At 36.3% G+C, this 12230-nt stretch overlaps 1 protein-coding gene across 1 annotated transcript in view; it reads left to right on the plus strand.

Annotated features, from left to right (window-relative positions):
• Positions 1-12230, plus strand: part of PDHX (pyruvate dehydrogenase complex component X) — a 77060-nt gene that overhangs the window by 26558 nt on the left and 38272 nt on the right. Inside the window, exon 3 of the mRNA XM_082845568.1 lies at positions 10051-10151. Coding sequence (XP_082701694.1) covers positions 10051-10151 — 101 coding nt within the window. The remainder of the gene's footprint in view (positions 1-10050; positions 10152-12230) is intronic.

The following is a 12230-nucleotide window of genomic DNA, read 5'->3' on the forward strand; positions in this document are numbered from 1 at the left end:
GTGTTCAGATTTGTGGTATTTGCATTTTCTGGAAACCCATACGTAGAGGTAAAGTGGTCCTGGGCTGATAATCTTCCTTGGTTACTTGGCAGAAGCCATTATTCTGGAAGAACATAGTCTCTAATCCAACTCACACAAGATTCCCAGATAAAGTCCCACTTAACCACAGATTCACAGTTCCAAATTTAATAATTGACATGGAAGCTGCCCTTTAGGGGCAAACGTTATTAGGCATAGCAAGTAACAGGATTAGACCTCCAGGAACTTCAGCTAATTGGAATTACTAGATACGTAAAAACGTATGTTTGAAACGACAAAACGTGTAAGAGAAGGAATTGAAAATATGAAAAAAGACAAACACTATCCAAAAAGTCCAGACAGGTTTGAAAAGAACAAATAGAACTTCTAGGAATGAAAAATGTTGTCTCTAAAATTAGAAAATGAAAAACTCAAGGTTGGATTAAGGTGTGATTAGACGTGTCTTACCAAAGGATTCGTGAAGTTCAACCTGTTAGCCTGCATGCAGTAGCAGTAGAGAATATAAAAGAGAAGCTAAGACACGAATAATAAAATGAGAATCCTCTGCTAACCCAATAGGAGGAATTCCAGAAGGAGAAAAAAGAGAGAATGAGGAAGAGGTAATATTCAACCAAAAAATGGCAGAGTTTTCTAGAATTTGAGAAAGACACATGTCATATAAATGAAAGAGACAGTGCTTCATTAGGAAGCATTTTGAGCAATCGGCTCTGCATGGCTGCTGCCATCTTCTAAAATAATTATCAGTATCTAAGAAAGTTTCACCTTTATAAATAATGCAGTCAGTTGGAATCTATTTTTAAGTTTTTTTCCTGATGAATTACAGAGCTTTGGCTATTTCCATATCCAGTATGACAGAGTGTTGGTGTCATTAAAGAATGATTCAGACACAGACCAGCCTTTTAGGATTATTATAAAATGATTAAATTTCTTCACACTTTGAGACCTTGATAGGCAAGTAGATAGGAGGATTCTTTGGACCACATTTATCTCTCAGACTTCTAGCTCGCTGGCAGTCTGATAAGTTATTCACACCCATTAGAATATGGTGAGTATAATGCAGAGCCAGGAGACAAATGGTTTCATCATTCTATTCTTTTTCTTTTGATTACTTGTGCTATTTTCATGCAGGACAAGCCAGGGTGTACTTTAAGCCCCTGGAGCCTGTTTCCTTGAAGGTTGCTTTTAAAATTCTGTGTTCTGCCAACTCAGGAGAAATGTTGTTTACCAGTACACCTAAGTAACTGAGAGCAATCTAAATCGTTGGTTCTCTGTAATTCACTGGCTTCATTTTTAGTTCATCACCTTTGTGATTTTTTTGAGCATAATTTAGTTCCTTTTTTAAGATTTTAAAAAAAATATTTATTTGGCTGTGCCGGGTCTTAGTGCACCACACGGCATCTTTGTAGTGGCGTGTGGGATCTTTAGTCGCGGCATGTGGGAATCTTTTAGTTGCAGCATGCAGGCTCTTAGTTGCAGGATGTAGTTCCCTAACCAGGGATCGAACCCGGGCCCCCTGCATTGGGAGTCTTAACTACTGGACCACCAGGGAAGTCCATCGTAATTTAGTTCTTTAACATTTATGTATTGTTACACATGGGTATGACTATATATGTCTAAGTATGTTGGTGCTTGGTACATAACTTGGTTCAGTCGTTATGTATTAAAAACATTTATATTCTACAAGAAAACTTTTTTTTTTTTGAGGTATGTGGGCCTCTCACTGTGTGGCCTCTCCCGTTGCGGAGCACAGGCTCCGGACGCGCAGGCTCAGCGGCCACGGCTCATGGGCCCAGCCGCTCCGCGGCATGTGGGATCTTCCCAGACTGGGGCACGAACCCATGTCCCCTGCATCGGCAGGCGGACTCTCAACCACTGCGCCACCAGGGAAGCCCCCTAAGAAAGCTTTTTATATACCTTTTTTTCTTATTAGCTATGTTTTTAAAAATTTTTATCTTGAGATCTTTATTGTATGGTCACTGTTATTTAAAACTGAGTTTAGACCTTCAAACATTAAGGGGATTGAATTTTTTTCATGAAAATGAATAGTGTTGTATATAATTTTGAATCTAGTTTATTTTTAAGCTAATGCTAATGATCTGATAACCTTTAGTGGATGGCAGTTCGGTCTTACAAATCTTTAAGATTTCTTGAAAATCTGAGACTCTGTAATTCACAACTGTTACTAATGTATGTGTGCGTGTGTGTGTGTGTGTGTGTGTGTCTGTTTTAAGCCAAGGCAATAAGGGTGCAGTGAAAAGAACTCTAGTCTAGGTTTGTCCTTTGGGGTTCCCACTCTGTCATGAAATATCTGGGAGTGAGTTGAATTAGATGATTTCTAAGATATATCCTTGACTTTAGAATTCTGTGATAACTCAGTTTCCTTTTCTTTTTTGAAGTCATAGTGTTGTATCACAACCTCCTCAGGAGCTTCCTGGGTGTAATCTGAAATCGGCCTCATACATGGAGGATAGGGAGCGATGGAAGAAAGAGGCTCCAGGTTGGTAGGTGGCAGGTTTAATTAAGCAAAGGGACTTTCATGGGAGGAGGCCTTAACTGGGCTTGATCACGTATACTGTCCAGGTGGTCTCAGCACCACAGTACTATCTCAAGGCTATGTCCTTGGGCAGCTTCCAGCACTGGGAAGGCAAGCGGAGCACACATTTCACAGATGGGGAGGGGGTGAGGGACCTCCAGTTACTCTTGCCCAGCTAAGTGGTCATGTCCTCTTGATAACCTGTCTCATCACATGGAAACATGTAATAATATAGCATGTAAATTATTCCCATCTTTGTTGATCTAATGAATGTTAGAAAAGTAGTTTTGTAATGAATATTAGAATACTTAATTTCAGTCTGAGAGGATTAAGTAAAGAATATGCATTATTAACTTAGTAGAGAAAACAGTTCAAAAATGCCAGGTAACATGTACAGTTTCAAAACCTGAAAGGTGAATTGAGCCACATTCCACATTTTTATTACAAGCTTGTTATTTGGTGGGGGAAGTGTGTGTCAGATTATTTTTAGTTTAATTAAAGTGTATATAGATTGTTTTTTCATCAGTTGTAAGGTCATATCTGTTAAAATAACAAAAAGGAAGAAAATATTCTTGTTCCACCCTTTTGTGAGAGAATATTTGAGGGTATGAAAAACATTGTTTTCTTTCTTGAGATATTTAAGAGCTTATCCTGAAACACTGGAACAAAACTAGACTGAGATAGTTACATGAGGTACTTGGCCACACATTGTCTGGAACAGCGTAGAACTTGCTTCATTAGCCATGTTACTGCTGCTGCCCTTGGTGTTTGTTATCCTTCAGAGACTGTCATTTTATGTGGGCTTTCCTTTTTTCATGGGACTGGGAATCTTGAATATTTAAAACAATTTTTGTGTAAATCTTAGATTGTATAATTAATACAGTGTGTAAAATTCAGAAGTAAAACTGTCTTAAAGGTGTTGTTCACTATTTGAATTGTTATCACCAGGTGCTACTAGAGAGTTAAATGGGTCTCTGGCTTCTATTGTAGATGAGGCTTTGGTTTCTGTTATTTCTGGGGATTTGTATACATGTTTGGATGCTAAAATGGAAAACTTCTGAAGTGTGCATTTCACAAATAACTTCAGTGTTTTTTCAGTACACTACTATTTTAACAGCTTTTGAGGTATAATTTACACACTATTAACAGTCACCTATTTTAAGTGCTCAATTCAGTGATTTTTTTAGTGAATATATAGAGTTCTTCAGCCATCACCAAAATACAACTTTAGAACGTTTATATCACCCCCAAAACTCCCTAATGCTTGATTGCAGTCACTTCTTTCTCTTATCCCTATCTTGATCTGCGTTCTATCTCTAAAACTTTGCCTTTTCTGGGCATTTAATGTAAATAGAATCATGTATTATGAAGTCTTTTGTGACTGGCTTCTTTGATTTAGCATGATTTTGCAGTTCATCCATGTTGTAGCATGTATCAACATATCAACAGTTCATTCCTTTAGTTGCTGAATAGCATTCCATCATTATGCTTTTTTACGTTTATTGTTAATATTTCTATTATGTCAGAATTATAGAATTGGTGAGTGGAATTGGTGAGATTACAGTATTATTCAATAGAGCTTCCTGTAGTGATGGAAATGTTCCATATCTGCACTGTCCAGTGTAGTAACCACGAGCCACATGTGTGTTGGGCACTTGAAATGGGTAATGCAGTGAAATTTAAGAGCCAGAAGGATGTAAGGGAGGTTAACTTTGCCTAGCAGTTTCCTTCTCAAACAACTACTCCTGCCTTGAGTCCTCAGAGCAGGATGCCCTAGGAGCCGGGTTGCCTGGGGTCTTGGGCCATGCAAGTAATATCTTTTCGTGTGTGATGAAGAGTTGACAAACACTGACTAGGGCCCCCTTCTCTATCCTCCCACGCTGCCGTAGGCACTGACTGTATGAGATTGGCATTGCCTGCTTGTTTGTACTCTTCCTCAGTCAGACTCTGTCTTATTTTATCATTATTTTTGCCATAGGGTCTTGCACAGTGTCATGCACATAGGGGCAGCCAGTAAATATTTGTTGATATACGATTGAATTATCTTTGTCTCTAATCATAGGTGTCATTATGGTTTACCTTAGCACTGAGAAGAGGTTTCTTTCTTTAATGTTCATATAGATGTGACTTGGCCTCCCACCATTACCACCACACACACCTTTTAAATAAAGACTTTTATTCTTAACTTTCGGCAGAACAAGATTATTTTGTGAAAGTCATAGGATGTGTTTAGTTGATAAACATCACCATTAACTGTGTTTGATCAAGACTACACTTCATACCCAGAATTTACAAGAGAAAGGGAAGCCTCTGTATACTCCAGTCCTCAGCTCTGGCAGCTGCCCACCTGGACAAAGGCACAGGATGATGATGATGCTGGCTTCGGTGCTGGGGAGCGGCCCCCGGGCGGGCCTCTGCTCTGGCCCCTCCTGGGGCCCGCACTCTCGCTCCGGGCCCGCTCCACCTCGGCTGCTGACACGCACCACGAGGAGATGGCACAGGGACACGCAGGAACACGGCAAGGCTGCCATCTCCTTCTACAACCAGTCAGCCCTCAACGTGGCAGCTGAGGAGCCGTCTGTCACCTCACACCAGCCATGATGCTCTGTGCTAGCTTCTAAGTCTTCTCCTCTAGACTCTGAACTTGTTGTGAACAGAACCCTATCTTATTGTTTTGTTTATACCCAGTGCCTACCTATAAATGCCTTATATACTAATGTATGCTGAATGGTCTGTCTGAAATGATGGCGTATGGAGTAGGGAGCTAGAATGAGTCTTGGTTCTTAATGGTTATTAATAACATACATAAGTTTTTAATCTAAAGATGTTGTGAAGTGTTATTTGAAGAGGTTTGTGAAGAGTTAACATTTGCAGTTCCATGATTTTTTTTATAATAGCTGCACATTCAAAACTTTCCTTAGAGTCAGAGAGATTAAGTAACTTAGTCAGGATTACCAGTAAGTGTCAGAGCTTGGAATAAACCTGTGTCTGAGTTGGAAGAACTCCTTATAACTACTGTGCCTTGCAGGTTTTCCAAGATACAGCACTAAATTGTTGACCAGGGCTGAAACTGAGTATATTTGGAATCTTCATGGCTCGTTATTTGTCTCAAAATTTTTCTTTGGCATTCACATTATGTTTGATTATTGACAGATAGAACCCTAGTTTTGTGATATTAGGGGTAATGTGCCTTATATAATAATACAATGTTTTAAACCTTGCTGTGGTTCCTGGGGAAGGTTCACCACACAATAGATGCTTTTCTCTATGTTTCTTTACATTTTATCTCTCTCTCAGGATTCTCATATAGCTAATATATATATATGTTTTGTGAATAGGTGTACCTTTAATTAAAACAAAATAAAAAGGAAACAGGATACCTAAGTTTTTAAATGTCAGAAACATGCTACAAATCAAATGTTAGAAGTGAAAGAAACATAAAGGACAGTTTGATGTATACCTTATGAGGAAATGAGGACTTGTGATATTATTGCAATTTTTTTCTGAAGTGTTTTAATCTCAAACTCATTATGTATGAGGCAATAGCTGGAGTCCTAGGGAATGAGGTAGAATGTAAAACACTTAAACTGTGTCCTGTTCCTGTTATGAAGAAGCTCATAGTTTGGTAAATAGAAGAAAACCAATTTTTAAAAAAGTAATAGAAGTTAACATAACATTTCATAGTACAATTTGTGATTCATTTCAAATTAATTACAATTACTATAGGAATTCAGGAATAGGAACAAAATCATCTAGGTTGATCTATGGCTGAGGTAGAATTTGTGAATCGTTCTCAAAGGGTGTTTGGAATTTGAAATAGGCAAGCACAAGTGATAAAACATTATTTTATTGTTTTCCTATGGGCAGAATTTCTTTCTAGGTGTCCAAAAGAAGTATTTAATTGCTAGGTTGCCTGGTTCAATTGTTTTTTCCATGGTTACAGCAGAAACATATTAGGGTGTGATTCCTTTCCTTTTGAAATATAATCTGTCTTAACTGCCCTAGGACATCTGTCATATAAAGAAGTGATGTGAGATTGTATAATCTGGCACCGTAGCTTTCTCTGTATGACAGACAAGTTTCCTTTTTGGGTGGGATTCCTGCTTACCTCACCAGCCTAATCTCTCATCACTTCTCTCAGGTAGTATTAGCCAGATCCTCCGAAGTTTCCTGTTTTCTTTCGCCTTGAGAGCTTTGGGTGTGTTGTGCCTTCTGCCTGGATCACTTGCCCCTTTACTTGATTGTCTCCTCCTCATCTTTTCAGGCTCAGACTAGATGTCTTTTTTTTTTTTTTTTTTTTAAGGAAGGCTGCTCTCACCTTTCAAAAACTGAATTAGATACCCCTGCTGAGTGTTCCCATACCATCCTGACTTCACCTAATTCCACTGTTATTTCCAATTAATTTATCACAAGATAGTGAGGATGCTTCTTGAGGTCAGAAATCTTAACCACTTTTTTCCTCCCACTGCTGTATCCTCAGTGCTCTAATACATTTTCAATAAATATTGGTTGAGTAGGAAAATCTCTTTGGGGTTAGACTGAGCACCTTTCAGGTGTTTGATAAATATCTAACAGATAAGTTTATTTCATTAAAATAGTTTGTATTGGTGGTTCTGAATTATTTTAACTGAGATATAGTATAACCATCTGTGTGAAACTCTTGATATACAGTGAAGGAGTTTCAGTACAGTGAACTTTTAGAGCGTATTTGTTATGTCAGCGCTTTAGATTTTCCTTCATGTTCTTTTATTGAGTGTGCCTATTCATATTGCTGTACCAGCTGTTTTTGGTGTGTATGTGAGGGGGTGTATTTGTATGCTTCACATTTTTCTATATCTTACTTTTTATTCTGTTTTTGTTTATGTCTGTCTCTTATAAGCAACATTTAACTAGATTTTATTTTTTTATTCATTTTGATATCTCTTTTAGTCGGTGGTTTTAATCCATTTATGTTAATTGTAATTACTGATGTGTTTGGACTTCTACCATTTTTGTGTTTTCTGTTTTTATCCTTTGCTTTTTTCTTTTCATGCATCTGCCTTCAACTGGATAATAGTTTTTGTTATTTTCTATATTTCCTGCTTTTATGAATGCTGTAGGTTATGTTTCCATTTTTATATTTTTTGGTATACACCATTAAGTTTTTAGGATACATATTTAATTATATTTTGCCAGTGCAGTCTAGAGTTATCCAGTATTTTCTCCTCCTATCTGTATCAAAGTTCTTAGCATGTTTTATCACCTAAAAATATCCTTATCCGTCTTATTGTTTTTTTTAATGTTTGAGTTGTAAACTTTTTTAACCCCTCAGAAATTACCTTTTAAATGATTAAATGTTAACACTTTATCGGTTTCTATGGTAACTTGTTTTGTGTAGCCCATGGGTCCCCTCTGTGTCTACCTTTCTTTTTGATAAACTGCATTTTGTAAGAGCTCATCAGTAAGTGGTAAATTTTCTTAGCTTTTATGTCTGAACTTTTCCTTCGTTCTTGAATGATGGTTTGGCTGCATATAAAATTCTAGACAGTTATTTTTCCTCAGCTTTTTGAAGATATTACTCCGTTGTCTTCTGACCTCTATTGCAGCTGCTGAGAAGTGTGCTCTCAGTCTGTCATTCCATTGAGGTAATCTATTTTTTTCCCTCTGATAGCTTTTAAAATTGTGTTTCAATTGTTGAAAGTATGTAATTTCTATACAGTGTATGATGTGGAGTCATGTTTATACAGTCTAATACTCTTTTTTTCTGTTGAATTCTTTTTATCAATGTATTACCTGCACAGTGTAAGCTCAATTAATTTTTACAAACACATATATCCAGGTTACTAATACCTAGTCAAGATACAGAATATTTCCAGCAAGTTCCAAGGCTCCCTGTGCCCCCTCCTAGTCAATACACTATAGATAACCACACTCTAAACTCTTTCAGTGCTCTTTCATTTTGAGGATATATATCTCTTTTTAACTCTGGGAAATTCTCAGCAATTATCTCTTCAAGTATTGCTTGTCCACTATTCTCTCCCATCTCTTCCCTTGGAACTCCATTGGACAAACACTGCAGCCTCAATTTATGTCCCTTAACTGCTCTTTTCTACTTGTCCTTTTGTCTGCCCATATTAAGTTCCGGTTAGTTCATTGAAGCTATCTTTAATTTACTAAATCATTCTTTCACTATGTCGACTGTAGAATATATCCCATTGATTGTTTCTTGTTATTTCATTAATTGTATCTTTCATTTCCAAGATTTCTAATTAGTTTTTTTCCTTTCAACCTGATGGTGCTTTATGTCTGTACATTATTTTTCTTTTTTATCTCTTGTTCTTGTGATGGATCTTATACCTTCATTTCTATTTCTGAACATCCTTAAGATACTTATTTTAAAATCTTTGGTGGGTTGCACTAAATAGATTGCATCTGAAATGAATTTCTGTTCCAATTACTGATTTTTGTGGTTTTCTTTCTTAGCATTAAATTTCTTCGTGTTTTGGAACTTTGTTTTGCAATTTACTTTTGAGTGGAATGTTTCTGTTTTAGTTTCGATGTCTTCCTACCTGTCCCCTGAGTCTCCCTTTCCACGCCCCTCAATCCAGGGATTTTGCTATTGATATTTGGGATATTGGCAGATAAAGTAATGGAACCAGAGGGTGGCTTGACTCTGTTCTGGTATTGAGGTAGTGTTTTTGTCCCCTACCTTCTTAGACCCTCATTTCTGATATAAAGCCATAGTTCTAGTCAAAGGTTTTGGTTGCAGCCAGCCCTAGCTTTAAGCAGAGAATTGATTTGAGTCCCCTGCTTCATCAGGCCACTTTTAGTTCCCTTTGCTCCAAAGGAAACTACTGTACTTCACCCTTCCTCCCCACAACCTGCTTTTAGCTCCAGAAACCAGCAAGTCAGGTCCTGCTCAGCATTTTTGAATATCTATACTGTTTCTGTTGCACAGAAGTGTTTCTTATTTGACCTTAGCTATGTCTTTGATTTTCTCTCTTTATGCTTAATATGTTTTTATTCATTTGTGCTCTGTGGTGCAGACAGGGTTTCTGAACTCGCGTACAGTGTTAACCCGGAGGTGTTATTAATTGTAAAACTGTCTTCTTAAGGAATAATAATCAAAATATATTAAAAAGGAAGAAATATGGGGTCTGGAATTGATTTGTTTGGAGGAAGATACGCATCCCTTTCTATTCTCTATAAAATGCGATTTCATTTTTAATGTTTGCTTAATAATCTCTATAATCACTTTTTTATTATAACAGATATAATTTAGGTTCATTATTGAGCTTTTGGGAAATGCAACAAAGCATACACATATACACCACAGAAACACACACACAATATGAGAATTACTTGTAATTCCACAACCCAGAAATAGCTATTGAGTGTTTTGGTATTTATTATCGTGTTTTACACACTTTACACACACCATCTCACATAACTAATATTCATATTTTAAAAAACAAAACAAACCCAGTCTTGTTTTGTAGGTGAAGCTGTGAGTACTGGAGATGCCTTATGTGAAATAGAGACTGACAAAGCTGTGGTTACCTTAGATGCAAGTGATGACGGCATCTTGGCCAAAATAGTGGTAAGTTTTTATTTTTAACAGGATGAAGATTTCTTAAATGTAAAGTTCCTTGAAATTGAGTTACTGTTTATTTTTACCTCTTTGTTTATAGTGTTATAGTATACATAATACATTTTAAATTCAGATGTTTAAAATATTTTAGTGTTAAGGTCTAATAGTAGCCAGTAATGATCAAACAACATAGAACTATTTCAACCATGATAAAGATAACTCAGTGTTTTGGGTTCCCTAGTGGAAAATGAGAAGCATTCTGGCCTGAAGGATGAGAGAAGTCTATTTGAGGTGGAATTTGAAGACAAAGAAAGCAATAGGTTAAAGCTTAGAGCTAGTAATTTCCAAGTTTATGGTTGGTAAAATTTTTAAAAAGAAATGTTTTACTCTAATCTCATGAAAGCAAGAAACCCTGTCTTCATCTATCCCCAGGACTCCGAAACCTAGAAAGTGTATAAAGTGACTGTCTGCTCAGCTCCTTTCTCTAGATGAGACTATTTGAAGTTGTCCTATGCATAGTCTTGCTTGTGGGTTTCATAGCCACACTCAGTGTCCTGGTCTACTTCTTACTCTTTCTTACAGTTTTATTCATCCTTTACATTTTTATAATTATTTAAAAATATAATTATTTAAAAAGATATGTGTATGGAATATTTCATATACTTGAATGTAGTTGACAATCTTATCTTTTGATAGCATATTTTCTGCTTCATGAGCAAAAGGAAATATACTTGTGGGGCTAGCAAAACCAAAGTCATTTCCTTTTAGATCTAAATTTTAATACATTGCAGTAATTTTCAAGGCTCTTCTCTGAACAAACTTTGCTTTATAACTAATTAAAAATATGAAGCTGTAACTTGGATACTTTGGTGGCATTATTACAAGCTGAAGTTAGTACAACCCTTCAACCAAAATGTGTAGCAATACAAGAGAGGTTACTTAATTAATGGAAGGAAATACGGAATATCATATAGCCAATGAAAAATTGTTTCTAGGAAAAAAATGTGATTTCTTTATAAGTTAACAAAAATTGAAAAAAATTTTGGAAAAATGCTTTTACAATTGTGTGTGGACAGTGATTACAATCTTGTAGAACTTTAAAAACATAAATACAGAAAAGATTAGAAAGAAGTGTTATAAAAATTTGAGTATGTGTCTTTGGGTAGTGGAACTAAGTGATTCTCCTGCTCTGCTTTTTTCTGTTTTTCTCTATATTCTAAATTTTCTATAATAGGCATGTTATTTTTATAATGGAATATTAGAATTTATGTGAAAAGTAAAGTAAAATGAAATGCTTAAAGCCTGTTTAAGGTTACATGGTATACTCACTGATGGAGCATGTTTGTTTCTTAACATGTAGGACATTTAATAGACAGCATGGTATAGCAGCTAAGATTGTAAGCTCTGGAGTCACACTGCTGCCTGATTCATATAGCTAATAAGTTCTGCGGGTTACTAGTTATGTCATGATTAGCAAATTCTTTTACCTTCATAATAAAGTGGAGATAACTATAATACCTAGGTCATGGGGTAGTAGTAGAGATTGAGTGAGATAATGCATATACACTCATCACAAGACCTATCACCCACCAGGTGTCAATAAATATCACTGTTCCCATTATTATTACAGTTATTCATTCAGTCTTGGTGACCATAAGCCCCCATTTCAGTCTGTATATTTGTCTAATAATTTGTGTTGGTTGTGACTAGACGCTAAGCATCCATTTGTGCCTCTGTAGTTTGATTTGTACAGATAAACTGCACGTCTATTAGTAGTCCATTGTTGATGTGGTTTTAATTCTGGGCTACCAGCTTACCTCTGCTTTGACCATGCATATAATGCCTTCCTTCATACATTCTATTCAAAGACCATACCTTGGGATGTCATACTTGATATTTTATCTTTTACATTCTAATTTGTCAAACTTCCTTGTCATCTTCAATATTAATAGCCATGTTAAAACACATTGTTGAACATACTTCCTAGGAGGAAATGTGAATGGAAGGGTAAAATTTCTATACCTTTATAACTAGGAAAAAATAAATGTTCATACCAAAAGTAGTTTCTTTCACTAATATATGCAGCAT

Source organism: Leucopleurus acutus (assembly GCF_964270905.1).
Source record: "Leucopleurus acutus genome assembly, chromosome: 8".
In the NCBI taxonomy this organism is placed as follows: domain Eukaryota; kingdom Metazoa; phylum Chordata; class Mammalia; order Artiodactyla; family Delphinidae; genus Leucopleurus; species Leucopleurus acutus.